This window comes from Octodon degus, unplaced genomic scaffold, assembly GCF_000260255.1.
Source record: "Octodon degus isolate 3935 unplaced genomic scaffold, OctDeg1.0 scaffold00003, whole genome shotgun sequence".
Taxonomy (NCBI): domain Eukaryota; kingdom Metazoa; phylum Chordata; class Mammalia; order Rodentia; family Octodontidae; genus Octodon; species Octodon degus.
Window position 1 is genome coordinate 24,762,976 of NW_004524579.1, and position 18,824 is coordinate 24,781,799.

Below are 18,824 nucleotides of genomic sequence, written 5' to 3' on the forward strand. Positions count from 1 at the left end.
GGAGGAAAGCTTACAAAGAACACATTTAACATCTCCATCACAGTGCGCAAAGGATGCAGCCACTGAGGATTACCAGAGGGAACCAGAACAGAGTGCACATCCATCACACTGCACTACAAAAGTTGATGCTGCCTCAGCAAAGCCTCGGCTCACGGGCTTGTTGTCCTAGCTGAAGAGCAGGAGGACGTAAGACTTGAGAGCAAATACAGTAGTTCAAACTGTTTCAGGATACCCAACTCCTTCCCCTGTTATTGGCTGGTGCATTTAACAATTTTAATATACCATTCACCAGGAAAAAAAAAAAACAACACATATTCTGGCTTCTTTGCAGGACAGAGAAATGTAATAAAGACCAGAGCATCAAAGGCCGTATTTTTTGAGAGAAAAAAATCCACAACCACAATTTTTGTTTAGTGTTAAAAATTTACATTTCATGTTAAATGTAACCATATTTAAGGACACATGATTTGTACTTACATATGCACAGATCCTAAGAACTTATCTATAGAGTTGCCTCTTCTCTCTTCCATTAACCAGTTACCTTTCCCAGGTCACTAAACATTAGTCTCACCACCAAGTTGGTGTTTTTAGCTCACATTTGTTATAAGCCTCATGTTCCATTCATAGTAATAGGTGATTGGAGGAAACATGTCCCAGTACTGGAAAAGCTGACAGCTTTGAGGCACAAGTGAATCACAGGAACACCTACAGTGGCCAATTTCCTCTGGGTGCCTCAGACTCACCTGCATCGAGCACTGAGTCTTGCATTTGAGAAACCCCAGTCCCAGATTCTCAGGTCTTCCTAAGAACACCACTCACTCCTCCAAGTATGATGAAAGTTAACACTTTTCAAGAGTATAAGATTACTTTTAAGGACATTAGCCCCTAAAGTGCTTTTTAAGCTCACGTAATGGCCAGTTCCTCCAAATCTGCTAAAAGGATAGATCCCAACATAGCATATTTAAAAGCTTAAGAATACTGGTAAGCAGCCATGCAAATTTAGTAAGCAATATATCAAAGTTCACTCTTGAGATGTTTTCAGAAAAAACTTCCAAAGGTTCTTCTGGCTTTATTCAGTTATATAGTATTTTACTATATAGTCTTGAGATTTTCAGGGCTAAATGAATAAACCAGTTTTTGTATGTCTCTTCATATTCTTTTTTTAGGTGGAAATATTGAATGCCAGCTATTGCCCACATTCTTGCTTCATATATTGAAAGGATGACTGCCAACTGGAGATATTTACAAAGGCCCAGAATTACATTACTTTTAACTGTGCTCCAGCAGAAGGTTTGGCCTTGGGAAAAGAATGGCAAAAATATTCTCAGATACGAACACTTTTATTCTGCCTAGAATGATGTAATCTAATTCAATGACTGCAGAACTGCTTTTGTTTGAACCTCTACAGATTTGTTTTACCCTCTTACATAAATACTCGGTACCATAGCATCATCATTAATAAAAAGGTACAAATATGTATGCCTTAAAAGCCAGGGTCAAAAAAGCAAAAATGAAGCCTGAGGTAAAAGAGTTCTAAAAAAATGCCCAACTTGGGTTCTGTATTTTGCCAAAAAAATAGTATTCTTAATTAAAAATTCATGCATGTCACCTAATTGCTACATATATAATTATTTCTCCTGATTTAAATTAATCTGTGTATATTAGTTATATAAACCAACAAGTGACTACATTCTTAAGGCAAGGTTACATATTCGCCAGCAAAGGACCCTATCCTTTCTCACATTTCTTTAGAGTTTCAACAGTCCATAAATGCAAATACTGCAAATGGCAAACATAGTTTCTTAGGGACTTAATGAAAAAAGGAAAATTTCACTCAAGAACAGAGACTTTAGCTAGACTTCCTATAGAAAAAAGCTAACAAACTTTATGCTACATCATTGTAAAGGGCAGAACTTAATATAGAACTAGAAATGTCGCAAGTTATTTAGTGACTAACACTGTAAAATAGCCAAGAACTTGAAGCCACAGGGAAAAACAGTCAATACAAAATGGGAAATATAGGATATTTAAGTTTTTTAGTATTTCTAAAACTTTACTTTTGTCCTTAAATCAATATATTATGGATTTCATTGTTCAATAAATTATCATCTGTAATCAGAAATAGGAAGTAAATCCTTAATTCCCATCCCAAAAATTAAACTGGAAATTGTGGATGGGAGTCTTCATTTTGTTGCAAGGTAGAAAAGTAACATTTTTAAAAGAAACTTAAAAAGACAAATTTGAGAGTTCCCTATGTGAAGCTAATCCTTCTCACCTAAAATACCAGTAGCATTATTATTCTACAGGATCCTTTTATCTCAAGCATTATAGTGAAATTTTGGATCCACTATAATCCTTATGGCAGCAAGCCAACTAGCACTAAATTAAAGTACTCTGGCCAAGTCCCTGTGGGTTAGGGATGGCCTGAGAAACCTTGGAAAATCTATTTCTGCTGAGCCCAGCTGAGAATCTTCACCTTCAGGCTATTGCCAGATACAGGAGAATTCGATCTTTCAGGTATCTGATACAGCAATCTTACTGGTGGGTGAGGGGATGTATATGAAGCACAACCCAGTATTTTTTAAGAGTTCACCCTAAGTTGGTACATTCCAGAGGCTACTGGACTGGAGGTATAATAATTTAATGAAGGGGTATTATAGGAGAGCTTCATCTGATTTTAATGAATTCCACTTGTGATTCTTGTCAAGCTGCCTAAAAATAGCATATTAACTGGTGCCAAATTAGGCCTCTGGGAAAATTTTTTTAAAAATTACACTGATGGTCTATGAAAAGAAAATGTCTGCAAGTGAATTAAAAACCTTTTATTCAGATCTGAGATTTAAACAGTAGACTCACCATTGTTAAAATGACATGGTTAGTTTTCTGTGAGTATATATATGTGTGTGTATCTAAACTTATACACATACATTTTTTCCTGCTAAAAAGGTTGAGGCAGTTCTGCTATATATAAAGTTAACTACAGTATCAAAGATAAAACAGTTCCTAATTCAAGAAACTGCATGAACACATGAGACAAGTTCTTATCATAAAGGCTATCATGAGCCCATTATAGCTCACATTTCCTGGTTGTGAGGCTCAAAACTCAGGAATTCTACTCTAAAAGATAATTTCTCTCTCAATCACCACATATAAAAGGTAGTTTGAACAAACATAATCATGAAAATCTAAAAAGGAAAATAGAAATGGAACTCAATAGCAGGATTCTGACTCTCTGGAGACCACACACCATTTTCATCCTGATTGTACTAACACAAAACTCAAATATGCCCCTCGATAACAGGGCTAATATTATATCAAAAACACTGCCTCCAACGGCCACAAAGCTCATAATCTTAAATATAACTTAAATAGATCTGATAATTTGCTACTTGCCAGTCACAAAGACAATGAACTGCAGAGAATTTCAGACACTTGTAAGCTTAGAGTAATAAGCCAATTTGAACAGTATCAACCTCCCTGATAAAGAAATGAGGACTTCGGATATAAAAAGCACCTTCCTTAATGAGTAAAAATAAAGTTCTAGGGAGAGACATATTCTGATGTATGCAGATAAAGTATGAATGATAGAGAAGGAAATCAGTAAGAACACAGATATGTATCAGTGAGAGAGGAAGAACAAAATTCAGTTGAGGAATACAAAGGATTTAATAAATAAAGCACATAAAAGGAAAAAAGTATAATTTGATTTGTTTAAATATGAATACTTCAGTTAAAAAGAGGAAAGAATCTGGTTGCTCATGTCCAAAGACTGAGTTATCCAAAAAAGTTGGGGAGATGGCACAAAGGGGGGCAAATGGAATGTTCAGTTTTTGAACCAAAGACTGCACATAAAAAGATTTTAAGTACAGAAAAGATTGTCTTTTGTTATTTTACATCCCACCATAAATAAATCATTCCCACCTTCAGACCAAGAGGGTTCTAATATATAATAAACGAAGTGTTTAGTAATTTAAAGACAGACACTGAAGGTATATATGGGCAATTTTTAGAAGAGGTAGAGAAACCAACTGGGTATATGCTTTTTTTAAAATTTCAACTAGCAAGAGATAGACTACTTTTCATGTTCAAAGTCTTAGTCTTGATGCAACTGACAACAAAGGCACAAATAAAGTGAAATCAAAGTAATTTTAACAAGGGAAAATCTGACAATTGGACACTTTTAAGACAGATGATTCAAACAAAACTGCATGTGGCTTAAGATTAAAAAATATAACTAGATATTAAATAACCTACAAAAATATACTTAGAACACATAGTAAGAGTACAGATTAGAATCTTTAGCCTTCAAGAAAAATTAGGCAGATTTCTTTCTGGCAAAGTGACACATCCTGAGAGCAAGAGCAACCCCCAGAGAACTCAGCCCTGCTTGGAGGGCTAGGACCAAGCTTACTCACCTTTTTATTACTCAACATCTATCACAGTGGCTGGGTAAACAGGCTTTAGTAAGTATTCACTGACCGCATGTATAATGTATAGCCAGTACAATTGGTGTGGTTTAGACCTTTAGGAAAGCTTCTTGAAACGGGATGGAAAAAAGCATGATTTAGTGGCATTGTACAAGGCTAGCCTACAATATCCAGTTGTATTTCTAACCAAAAGACTTTTCAGAACTTATTTTAAAAACAATCAATGAAACTCTTCTTTGAAAAGAAATCTCATGCACAGCTCCACTATAACATAAAATAACTTGCCACTGGTTGGGCCAAGATCAGTGGGAACTCCAATAGCCTCCACGTCCTAAGCCTGCCCTGTGGTGTCACTGGAGCCACTGGGAAAACCATTTAACAGCTGAGACGGCAGCAAAGCCATTGCATTTTCAGGGCATTAAACTGAGAGATACCAACAGTGTCATACAGGATAAGTTCTAAATAATGTTGCTAATTTAAATGAAGATGAAACTCACCAAAGATTTTACAGTTTGGAATAAAAATCATTCCTTCAATGGAAAAAAGTAAACAGGAATTAGGCCATACTAGACAAAATGTAATGCAAAAGCCAGTATCTCATAAAAACATATGATCATTAAACATATTCACATAAATGTAATCGTTACCATGATGAAATTGCTCAAGAGGTACAGCTGCTCATTACAACAAGTGTTTGCAAAGAGTTCAGTCCTGGTTTCATATTGTATGGAAAAGTCCTACCTGAACTGTGGAGATATGTTCCACTGTTGAAATGCCATTGCTGGCACTGCTGCATTTAACATGTAACTGGTAGGACCTTCTACTGCTTTCAAAGTTGTTCTCTGTCCCCAGGACTACTCCCTAGCAGCAGTATACACGTTCTCAAGTATATAAAAATTCCCACTAAGGCGCAGAGGCTCCACTGATTATCATCAGCAGGCCCCACCATGATAACAGTGGGGACATTTACTCTAATCCCAAATTGGGCAGTAGAAATAGTGATTAGTGGGCAGCAGAATGTCTGGAAGCAAGCAGGTCATTATACTGGTGAAAATTTGTACAAGCATGGGTAGTTATATCTTATTAAGTGGTACTGACCTGGTGCAAAACAATTTTACAGCAAAGATTTGAGGAAGATATATTAGTGAGAATGACACAAAGCAGTCTATCACAAAATAAGGCCACCTTCAACATGTTATAAACTGTAGAACCATTCTGATCTTCAAGTTTGGATTTGTAGAGAGGTTTCTGTATAAAGAAAGCATTACCATCTAACAGAGTTTCCTTTAAGATGTGCCTTTGCAGCCGTGCTCTTCACCAGGAGTGCTTCTCTCCCTCGGTTCTTCGTAAGACTTGCTGCTTCTGGTCCAGGTGTTAGCTCCAGCATCACTTCCTGAGAGGCCTTCCTGATGATGTCCTATCTGAAGCATGCTACTTGTTATTCTCTAGCACAGTACCCTGTTTATCTCCTTCAGACACATAAGATGATTATGGGTTAGAGTAACTGCTGTCTCAGCAGAGGCAGGAGGTGTAGCTGTCTTGTTCACCTTTACCCAAAGGTTTTAACAAAGTTCCTGGCACATTACAGGTGAACAATAAATATTTGCTGAATGAATAAAAAATTACTATACCAAATTTACATGAACACATACATATACACACAAATAGGAAAATGGGAAGTATTCAATAAAAAACAACCCAATGCTGACAGTATCGAAAATGATACCTGTACATACAGGTGAATATGGTTTCAAAGAACAAGTACCAAAGATTTCTATCTTCAAAACTATGAAAATTTACGAAAAGGGATTCAAGAGTGATTATTTTCCATTTCTACTGAGATGCAAACAAGAAGGTTTATACCGCAATGCGTCAACATTAGACATAATCACTACTTGCTACAGAGTGGATGACCAACTGAGCTCCTGGAATCTCCCCTCACTGGGGAGCACAAAATATGGTCAACCACATACCCCATATTAGCTAAGAGCAGCTCAGATATCTACTTGTAAGCTTGGGGGGAAAACCCTGCTAAATAGCTTCTCCCCCAATTTTTAAAAATTTTGAATTGGTAACTATGTAAAATAGCATTCAATTTATACGTTGAATACAACACACTTTAAAAACAATGGCCCTTATCTGCTGATCATACCTCAGCATCTCTTTTCCAGGTATTTTGAAGAAGCAATTACATTTACAAAAGGTCCATTTCATAACACAATCTGGTAACTAAGTCAAATGAAGGTACTCAAAGAGCAGGTCTGCTGCTGTAATATCTTAAAATACCTTTCAAAAAGGGTACTTATTATTTATAGATTGGCTTTAAAAAAGGATAAATATACTGAATTCTAGCACATCCCTGAAAATAATTATACTGCCACTTGTGCATTCTTTATGAGGTGGAAGGTTAAATCTATAAACTGACAGGCTATAAAATCAATTAGTATCAGCTGAAATCCGGTTGTAAGACAAGGGATTTACTCCACATGTACTTGACTCAGAATTAACTGGTGCCAGCAGTATCAGTGCAGTCATTACCAGCAATGTCACACCACACTGATTTAGTTATCAGAACAAAAGGAGATCAAAAAAAGAGGTTTGGAAAAGTTTTCAATATGATTTTCTTATACTGAGATTTAGTAGTAAATAAACACAAAAGAATGACTGTTAAGCCCCAATGAACACATTAAGGTCAGAGATTTCAAAAGTGAATCCACTTTTCTTCCCCCAAGAGTTTATTTTTGGTAAAAGGCAGAAAAATTAGTTTTTCTACAAGGAAAATCTGCGTCTAAATGATAATTTGAAAATCTTGATATATATATTATATATTAAAAAAGACACAAAAATAACAGAAGTGAGAATAACAGATTAGGTACTGTAACTTTATAAAGGCTTGCCTACATCAAGAAGCCACACACACACACACACGCGCGCGCACACACACACACACTTCATTTATGCAAACTAAAATGTATGAACAGCACAATACTGAGATACTGGGTCATGATACATTACCTGTACACACAAAACTACTACTGTTATTAATAAACCTTTGGGACATTCAGTCTTATGCCCAACAAGACATGATTAAGTCTGTAAATCTTCTCTTCCTCCTTTATGGGAGGGTATTTCTAGACAATAATTTTCCCATCTAATATTCAAATATAGGAAGCAGATTCCACAAGGTGCTTTAACTGATGAGACCTCAAGTGCTGTTTTCTCTCTGGAATTTTTGGATAGCAAACAGTCCATTGGGACCACACACAAATACTATGACAGAAGAGTTGTTAAGTCTTTTGATGGAATTTGATCGGTGTTGAAGTTTTATGACATGCTTGAGCAGCGCACTGAAGGGGATCCCATCTGAGTTAATACTTTGTCCAACCACTGTAGAGGTCCATTCAGATGAAGTTCAATCCAGCAAGGAGTACTTGTTACTGTCTGCCTTCTGTGGGAAGAATTACAATAATGAAATTAAAGGGAAAGATGGCTATAATTAAGTAAATACATTGAGATTTTTTTAAATGGAAAGGCTATACATATATATAAAAACCTAATTTCTTTTGAATAACGATTAATTCTGGATACTCAACTATACTCTGAAACATTCTTTTCCCTCCAAATTCAAATTAGTCTGGCAACTAGTTATTATTTACTATCACCTAAAATGGGACACCCCTGAGAGAGAATATAGGTATTGGTAACAATCAAGCCAAGGGGAGAGAGAAATGTAAACTAGGACTGTCCCAAGCAAATGGAGACACTCAAATATCCCTACATCATTTACTTGCAGTTTCATTTTCCCTACTCTCTATAAATTGCTATGCTATTGTCCAGATCATAATTTCCCCCATGTCACCCATCCCCATCTATTGAAAGTCTATCCATGCTTTAGAACCTAGGTCAGTGGTGGTATACTCATAGCAGTGTGCCACAGCCACTATCTATCACTGAATGCTCTAAAAGGTTCACCATCACTGATCTAGATCATGTGTCATCTCTTACCAGAAGTTTCCCATGAACTGAGGTACCAAACACACACTTTCTTATATTTAACGGTCTTCTTTATATTAAAATGCATATCTGTACATGTTTTAATTATCTTCTCCAGCACAATAATTTGCAAGTTTTAAATCTAGAGGCCTCCAACTTTATTTCATTATTTTACACAAAGATCTGCTGACTCCACAACTTCAAAGAAATCAGACATTAATGAACTTCAGAAGGTACAAAAGAAATGGAATAAAAAATGACTACATTGTAGAAATTTAAGAATCAAATTTGTATTCATACCGATACTCTGCTCCCCATCCTTTCACAAAACTCATCCTTATGGTACACATTCTAGTTAGCTGATACACAGCTTCAAAACCCTGATTAACAGACTGAGCCAGAAGAGCAGCAAATTCCTGGTTGTTGAAGATCTTCAGGTTACAGCCTAGGATTGAGAAAAAGTAAAAGAAATTGTGTGAAATAGTATTACAAGAAAAAATAATTTTAAAGGGGCTAGAGACTTCAGAATATGAGCATGCAAACAATCTCCTTATTCCTAAAATTATTAGCAACTAGAAAAACTAAGCAGGTTGATGTGATACATTTACATTGTTGAGTCCATACCTGGTGGAATTTTACACACTGTTGCAGGGTGCCAGCCGTATCTCTGATTACAATTGGGGCTCTGCACAAAGATTGCACTATCACTTAGGCACTCAGCAAAAACTTCCCCACCTATGTAATATAAGCGCACTCCTCTTCCTAAAACAAAATACATATGGGGTTAGTTTTACAACACTTACTATTTCAGTGTGACTTTGGAGTCTTCTTGGAGGAATTCTAAAATGATATAAAGTATTTCAATGACTTTTTTCATAGCTATGCTTTTCTGAAGTCTAACTTCAAAATAATGTGGTTTTAAACGATTTTTTAAATACATACTTATCAACATATTTAAACAATGTAAAAGAAAGACAGTAAAACAGTTTCACACAAGTTATATGCTATTATAAATTAATAAAACTAAGGTAATTTATAAAGAAGTAACTAATGTTTAGACAGATATTTTCATTTGTCTCTCTTTAAAAAATCCCATTAAGGTTAAGAAAAGATGAAAACAATTAAGAGGTTAAAAACCCATATATTATGGTGGCAGAATTAGTTAAAAATGATATAAGCAGAATTAGTAAGAAAAAGTTATACTGGGGTATTTTAATATTTCTTTAAGAATATAACTGAAGACTCCAAAAAATTATCTTCAGGGACATAAAACACCTGTGCAGGCAGCATTCTAAACCAGCTACTGGGTGTTGCTATGAAGGGATTTTGTAGAAGTAATTAAGGCAGCAAATCAGCTTACCTTAACAAAAGGGAATATGCTTATTATGCAGCAAAAGAAAACTAGCAAAGCCAGCCAACAGCCAGATAACTCCACATTACACTTCTACAGTGGCATCTTTCTACCATTATGAAAACTGATCCCACAAGCTTGCTGAAAAGGTTTCTGGTACTACCAGAGATCTCCAGACCATATTTTGAGGCCTACTGAATTGTATTTTGAACTATAGTAAGTGGTAATTCTTGTTTTAGATACCTAGTCTCAGACTAACAGTGAACAAATCTGACTTAGTGTATGAGCTCCTGGAAAATTCCAGGAAACATAATTTCTTTTTTAAAGTTTATGATTTGTAAAAATCATAATCCCTAAATTTGAAACACATCCATTTTGAGTTGTAAAGACTCAGCATGTTAATGTTACTTTAACACATACTTATTGAAGGATTAAGTATCAAGTGCGCCAAACAGAGATTAAAAAATAAAGTTTTCAGATTAAAAAATCACCAGAATCTATTAAAAGCAGACCTATTAAAAGCAGTCAAGCCCATGCACTTGTGATGGCACTTAAACTAGTACAGACACAGCTAGGTTTTTACATCTAAGCTTTTTGTGTGGTATATCACATAATGCCCACATTATGGTACAAAGGATCGGCTTTTCATACTAGGACATACCTATATGTCTTCTTGTCATTTCCACTGTAGCATTTCGGTTAACATTGGAGAGTAAACCTAAGCAGAACCTCTCTGAATTTGATGGATCTGTAAAGCCATCTACAGTAAGTGAGGGCTGTGATGCATGGAAGGTCTCTCCAACCCTCTGATTTAATTCGTAATATGCTATGGAACACCAAAATGCAGGTTCAGAGTAGGTAACTGGCTGCAAATCTGAAAAAAATAAAAATAAAAGAAATGACATGTGAACAATTCAAGCTGAAAATAGACTGAACATTATCATTTTCCCATGTTTTATATGCCAGTACATACTGGCAACAGTTTAGGAAGGAAATCTTACATCTATAATGGATTCCACAGATCATACCAGATTTTCAATTTTTCAAATCTCCTCCATCTCATGAGACTACTTTATGTTGGACTATGTTTTCAATAGTTTTAGGTTAGTTATTATTTAAATACAAAACAACCTAGGCAAGGGTCAATCCACTTGCCATACTTGGTGTATTTCTAAAATACTTTACATAATGAAGGAAATTTCTGGGAGGATAAAGTAGAATAAAGTCAGAGCAAAGACTAACGAGTCAAATGCCAGTATGACAGATTTTTTTTGCATGTTTTTCTATTTTGACATGAGAGATGAGTCTACATGAGTTACCACAGTTACAAAACAGGAAATTCATGCATATCTAAGAACCGGAAAGCAATAAAACACAAAATATGCAAGTGGAAACATTTATAGAAAATAAAGATTATATATGTACTTCGTTTCTGTTGACTAAAACGTAAGGCATAATGTGAAAAGAAAAAAGTCCTGATAATTTTGTAGAATCAACTGCAAACATAAAGCTGAAGAGAAACTATGAGACAGCAAAGTAAAATAAGGGTCAAAAATAAAGCACGTATTTATACACATACTTATCTATACACATACACATAATATATTCAATCTCACACATAAATTATCTCACATTCACAATATATATATTTATGTGATGCATATATACACATATACGGACCTGATATTGTTACTACAAGAAGTATAAGCATGCCTGCAGAACTCCCTCCATAATAGGCTATAAAATTCTTGAAAAATGTGTTTCAATAAGAATTTGCTTCATACATTTGTGCCATGACATAAGAAAAGAGTAATATTGAGACATGCTACCAATTTTTTTTGAAATCACTGATTTAAGGGGCCAGGGAGATGGTTCAGTGGAATAAGCACTTCCCTGGCAAGCGCAAGGGCCTGGGTTCAATCCCTGGTTCCACCAAAAAAAAAAAAAAAAAAAATCAACTTTATGGGCCAGGGAGATGGCTCAGTAGAATAAACACTTGCCTGGCAAGAGGAAGGTCCTGAGTTCAATCCCCGGTACCACCAAAAAAAAAAAAAAAGCACTGATTTAAATTATTTTCATAATTACTTATTTATTTCATTGATAACCCTTTCTCATACATACGAAAAATAATTTTCAAAGAAAACTTTCTTAAATAGGTGATACAATAAGAACAGTGGAGAGTATCTGCAACTTACCCAAGCTATGATTAACAGGAGAGAGAGTAGTAGGAGACAGTTCAGCTGGAGATCCTACAAGAGAATGAGAAAAATATAAAATAAATGCTGTTATAATGCCAGAACTAGTAAATATCAACGAAATCGGTTGTCTGTGGCTATAATATCACTAACAAAACAGATAACTTAAATTCTATGATTTCAAAATATATAGCTACTGTACTCAAGTTTAATTTAGGGGACTTCAACATATAAAAGGCATATTCTTGATTTCTCATAACCTAGTTCCCCTTCCAAAATAATCTATTATTGACAGTCTCTTCTCTACAAGAGATCTCTGCTCAGTTCAGAATATTCCACACACATGAATGTTCTTGTTTTTTTGTATACAAATGGTATACAAAAAGGGAGTTCTGTCTATATTAATGATTCAGAAATTGTTCTTTCAACAATTGTTCAAGTTGACGTTTTATTATTGTTTATGTACCTATCAGTGAGTGGCTTTTGATCTCTCGTTTTAAGAACTAAGGCTATAAGGTCTAACCCTACACATTTTGCATACTTCCAAAAATATCTGAATTGGGCTGGAGAAACAGCTTAGTAGAATAAGCACCTGCCTGGCAAGCACAGCGTCCTGAGTTCAATCCCTGGTACCACCAAAAAAAAAAAAAAAAAAAAATAAAAAAAAAAAATTAAAAATAAATTTAAAAAACACCCTGAATGATATTTTTAACAGACAAACTGTCAGGACTGAGTATGCATATAATTAGGAAAGATTTTACTAAAATTATCATTCAGAGGTTGTACTAGTTTACATTTCCAGTAACAAAATAAATGGTGATGAAATGACCAATGCTGATCAACGAAAACATACTCAAGTATAGTTTTAATTTACATTTCCCTCATATACTACATTGAGCAGTTTTATGGTTCTTTACATTCCTTTTTCTGAATAGTCTATTTTTTTTTGTTCATTTTCCTGTTATACTGATCAGTTTTCTTACTGATCCGTAGAAGGCTCTTTATGAATTACAGACATTAGTCCTTCCTGGTAGATTTTGCAAGTATCTGGTCACTTATTTTATGATTCATTTCTAATTATGACTTCACAGCATTTATTGGAGTTCATGTCACAGTTTAGTAAACAAGTGGTGACAGTGAATACTGTCATCTTACCCATGACTGTAAGATAATGCTTGTGGCATTTTCCCACTAAGCATGACAGTGACTTTGAAGCTAAGAAAAAAGTTACTTATTTCTGATTTTTGCATCAATAATCTCAAGAAACACTCATTGGTAGATTTAAATGTGTTACGTTTCTAAGGTTCTGTGTGTCTTTTAATGCTTTTTAACAGTTTAAATTGCATCATAACAGCACCTTCTTAAAAGTTTGGAAGAATTTTCTTGTGACAATGAAGCAGACATTTTCAGGTTACCAAAACACTTCTCCATTTCTTTCACGAAAGTTGACTCATTAAAGTAGCTGTTTCTTGAAATCAGTTTTATTTACTAAGTTACAGGTTTTCAGAAGAGTATCCAATTCTGTTTTAAGTAAACAAGCTAAATCTAATCAAGAAAATGAGAGGGTACAGATACACAGAATAAGAAAAATGAATGAATAGACATATTATTGGAACTGCTTCACTCAATTTGATGCCAATTCTATTTTAGAACACATTTGTGAAAATCAAATAATATCATTATAACTATAAACACAGAATCAAATTTGTTGATGATCATTCTCTACACACTGAGGGCAACTTCACTTTAAAGAGCACACATAACCAACACAAGCTCCCAAACTTCAAACACACAGTATGGCACAGTTATGGAATATAGTAGTATGGTAGGAAGAACTTTTATTTTGAAGTCCTTCCTACCATACTACTATAGCCACAACATATAGTGGCAGGTAACAAAGGTGAAATGGCAAATGCTCAATAAACAGATGAAAGAGAATACATATTTTTAGAAAACAGAACAGTTTTCCCTAGCATAATTAAGTTATGTTCTTTCTTTGTTCCTGAAGAAATCTGTTGGCAAGTCACAACAGGTACAACTAAGAAAGGTCAAAATATATTTAGAACAATGAACTAAAACTTACTGCTGTTTCCTGAAGCAGAAATAAGATAAACAAAGCCACTATTAGAAATGAAGAAACTACCATATTACTTGTATTTTTTAAATGTTTAATTCTTTATTATAAATACTCATTGGAAGAGATCATTAAGGTCATAATTCATTAACTTTAAATGCTTCTGCTGAAGTTGGCTTATAAAAGGCATTGCAGCTGACAGGGTAATATTTTATTTCACCTAGTTTGAATCTACACTGTCTATATCATATGCAGCTAGAATATCCAGAGAAACCAATAAGCACATATCTTTGCATATGAGGTATACATATATTTATATTATATAGTTTCCAAAGAGGAAATATTGGCATTTTTATAAATAAACATCAAAAATGTTTAGTTTCACCAAAAATTTCTCAGTTAGTGTTTCTTTGTACTATTATCTAATCTGCCACTGCAATGGACTTACAGGGGGAAATTATTATTTACTTTTTGGTTATGAATAGTACATTCTTTTTGTCCATTTTTCTATTAACTACTGTCTTTTGCCTCTTGATTTGTTTTTAAATTGTGAACGTTATTAGGATTAGCACATATTTATAAATATTTCCCTCACTTTTCAGATTTTTTATGGTATACCTTGCCAGGTAACATTAATTTGTTTTCTTATTTTAAAAAAGTTTTAGTTTCACAGCAAAACAAACTAAAAAGTATAGAAATTAACATACATGACATGCCCCCATACAATCTCACTATGAAGATTCCTATAGTACAGGGACAAATTTCTCATAACCAAAGAACCGATACTGACAGTGCATCCTATCATCAAAACCCCAAAGATTGTATTAAAGCTCACTCTTGGTCTTACACTTTCAGTGGGTTTTGATATATACAATGAAATGGTTTCTCCCTATGTGTTATACTAGAATAACTTCACTGCCTAAACACATGTCCAGTGCTTCACTTAGTATTTCCTCCTCTGTAACTCATTGTTATGGTTTGTGTATAGGTGTCCCCCCAAAGCCTCATGCAGTCATGGGGCAGTAGAGTTTGTGATTGATTACTGTGGGCGTGGATGCTGCACCTGCCCAGGGGAAGGTAGTGTGCACTACAATGAAGGAAGTTAGCGAGCTGCCTGAGCTGTTGGCCTTCCCTTTGCCACCCCCATGAAAGGTTGGTCTCTTGCCACATGCGCTTTGCCTTGCAGCCAGCTGAAACCTCCAGTAACTGTGAGCTAAATAAACCTTTCCTTCCTTCATTTTGGGTGTCAGGTATTTGTCCCAGCAACAAGAGTAACTGAGACACCCAAATAGTTTTTACTGTTTCCATAGTTTCGCCTTCTCCAGAGAGCCACACAGTAGAAATCGTATAGTATATAGCCTATTTTTATTAACAATACATATTCTTCCATGTCTTTTCATAGCTTTATAGCTCATTTCTTAACACTGACTACTGCACTGTTGGGATGTACTAGTTTATCCATTTACCTATTAAAGACACTTTGGCTGCTCCCAAATTTTTGACAATTATTAACAAAGCTTTTCTAATTATCCATGTGCAGGTTCCTGTATGAACATAAGTACCAAGGAGCAAAATCATAAGACTGTATGTTAAAGAGAATAATTAGTTTTTAAAGAAACTGCCAAGCTATTTTCCAAGTTAGGATACATAAGGATACAGAATTGTACATGCTAAAGGAAAAACCAACCAAAATTTTAGTGGTCATGCACAGGCAACTGGAATTGAGAAGCCCCTCACTGGTCATTATCCAATTCTTATATTCATAGTTCTCTGAGTATGTGGTGGCATAGTAAATCTTGAACAAGACTAGAAAATAGTGAGATATCCTACAGTTTTGTCATACTTATATATGTAAACCTTATTGAGGAAGGAGACTGATGTACTATGAAACCTTAGATGATAGGATCTGACATGAAAGTACCAAGTCATCACTCATCCACCTCAAGCCCAATTACCGGAGATTAGCTCCTTAACTCAGTATCTAGGAGGGACATGGGTGGGTATTTATAAGGGACAATGTCATTAACATTTCCCTACATTACCGTTTTATGTACAATACACCAAGTATCAAATTAAAAAACATGAAACAAAGTAAGAAAATCACATTCATAATCAAAAGATAGAACAGATCAACAGCTACAGATCTATATGTTAAACAGATACTGGAATGATCAGATAAACTTTAAAATGAAAATTACAAAACTGAAAATGAGAATATCTGAAGTGAAGACTTCTATGTATATATTATCATTTGATTTTCAACAAAGGAGCCAAGGCAAATCAATGGAGCAAGAAAAATTCCTTCAACAAATGGCAATGAAAAAAACGTCTGTAGGAAATAAAGAAATGGTAAACATGAAGCACTGTATTTTTATCCTTTTAAAATGTTCTTCAAAAAATTTGAAAGCTGGCCCAGGGAGATAGCTCAGTAGCATAAGCACTTGTCTACAAGCTCAGAGTCCTGAGTTCAATTCCTGGTACCGCAAATAAATAAATAAATAAATTAATTAATTAATTAAATTGAAAGCTAAAGCTAAAGTAACATTGTAGCCAGAGATTGGAAACAACCAAAATGCCTGTCACATGTGGAATGGTTGAAAAAGATGTGGTACTTTTATATAATGGAGTACTACTCAGCTATAAAGAATGATAAACTTGAAGCCTTCATATTTAAGTGGATGCCCTATGAAGATATACTTACTAGTGAAATAAACCAGACCCACATCTGTAAATATCGTTATTGTCTCCCTAATATAAGTACTTACAATTCTGTATAAGGTTAGGTTTCTAAATTTCTTTGTAAAAATATGTAAATACTTATTTCACTTTTATATAATTATTTTTCCTTCATATTCTGTAAGGACTTAAAGTTCAACATATCAATATCTGATGGAAAATACCTGTTCCAGGATATGCCAAAATGTTTGATATTTCTACAGATAGGATAAACCGAACTGCATATATTGCAGGTCAATAATTAGCTTCTCTTCTGGAGGGTTAACAACCTAAGTTAGCAGATCAAAATTTGGAGAAAAGGAAGGGCTGCATGGTTAGCCAACATTTTGGCCCTAGCCTTTCAAGGTCAGTGAAGACTCGGGACACAGGAGAACCTGTACTGTAACAACATGTAACTCAGTTGTGCTCCAAATTTTCTGATCAAGAAGATTATGGAGCCACAGAGAAATGTGTTCCAGGATCTAAAGTGAGCCTGGGGAGAGTTACATGGAGAGAAAAAACATTTTCTCAAGCTTTCAGAGAGCAAATTGGTCAAGCAATGGCCGTGACTCATCCTCATGTCAGACACTGACAAAAGGATGTACAAAAGGTGGTACAGGGCTACAGGATAAATCCCGAGAGTACTTGGCTGACCTTATCAGATACAAAAGCTACATTTCTGGGCATATAGGTCTTGCTATATCTTGATCTTAACCATCCAGTAGAAAAGTATAGAAATGAGGTATATAAAGTAAATCCATATTAATACGATGAGCTGTAAAAGGCACAAATCACTAACTTCTGAGGATAACCCACTAATATTATAGACTGCTAGACAGTGTTAGATGTTTAGTTAAATGCAAACACCTACAGAATTTAGATGCCAATAGAATATTCACCTCTGACAGGACAAATAAATAAATAAATAAAAATTAAAGTAAAAAAAATGGAAATGGAAAGAAGCAGGCAATGCTCTAATTAGCTTTGTCTCCTTTTTTTCAATTGCCTGTACTTTTTCTTAATTTCTTATACATTGCTCCAGTTTTTTCTTCTTCCAATTTTATGTGTATATATCTGGTAATATGAATAGCTGGTTGTAAAACAATACCATGTATTACAACAAATACTGTGAAATTCATATTACTTTGTTAAGTAAAATTCTGTATGAGTTGTCAAAAAAAAGTAACATCGTACTTTGGGGTTTAAATGTATTCATTAAATAAAATATATAATGAAAGCACAAACCACAGAGGTAAATGAATATAATTCTAGCATTGCAATTACATTTTATATGAAGTTTTAAAATATTAAACTTAAGCAACTTTCTAGATAAAAGGTGCTACTAACAACAGCAGAACACCTACTGAGACATTTATACTAAATATTATTGCTAAAAAGCCTAAGGAGAATTAACAAAATCTGCCTCATCTAAAAAGTAGGAAGATATTGAGGAACAAAAACCACATGGAACAAATAGAAAATAGCAAAATGGGAACTTAAATGCTATGACAACAGTAATTATTTTAAATATAAGTGGGTTAATTTTCCAATCAAAAGACAAAGACTGATAAGGTTGAGTAAGATACAAAATGCTGTTGTCCACAATAAACACATTTTACAAATAAAGATACAAGTAAACCGAAACTAAAACAACAAAAGTATATCACACAACCCCTGAGATAAAAAGATGATATGATGATGATAACAGAAGATTTTATTAGGGTAAATTCATCAGGAAGACATGATAATTCCAACTGTGTACCATCTAATTACAGACTAAAAATATGAAAGCAAAGGCTGAAAGAGAAAATAAAACCCAGAGTTGGATACTCAAATCAGAAAGAATTAAAAGATTTTAAACATCATCAACTACCCTGACCTCAATGATATTCAGAAAACACTAAACTCTTTTCAACTACACATAAAACATTCAAAGACAAACCATATTATGGAAAAAATAATTTTTTAGATAATTTCAAAGGCCTGAAATGGTGTATTTTCAACCATAATAAAACTAAACGAGAAAGCAAGTATTTAGAAAAGCCACACACTGCTTTTTTTTTATTTTT

At 34.4% G+C, this 18,824-nt stretch overlaps 1 protein-coding gene across 6 annotated transcripts in view; it reads right to left on the reverse strand.

Annotated features, from left to right (window-relative positions):
• Window positions 1–5,022: 5,022 nt before the first annotated feature.
• Window positions 5,023–18,824, reverse strand: part of Smad2 (SMAD family member 2) — a 96,827-nt gene continuing 83,025 nt past the window's right edge. For all 6 annotated transcript variants that reach the window (XM_023714685.1, XM_023714673.1, XM_023714661.1 and 3 more), the window contains exons 7-11: window positions 11,967–12,020; window positions 10,433–10,645; window positions 9,045–9,182; window positions 8,721–8,865; window positions 5,023–7,875 (exon numbers count right to left, since the gene is read on the reverse strand). In XM_023714685.1, coding sequence (XP_023570453.1) covers window positions 7,752–7,875; window positions 8,721–8,865; window positions 9,045–9,182; window positions 10,433–10,645; window positions 11,967–12,020 — 674 coding nt within the window. In that variant the 3' untranslated portion in view covers window positions 5,023–7,751. The remainder of the gene's footprint in view (window positions 7,876–8,720; window positions 8,866–9,044; window positions 9,183–10,432; window positions 10,646–11,966; window positions 12,021–18,824) is intronic.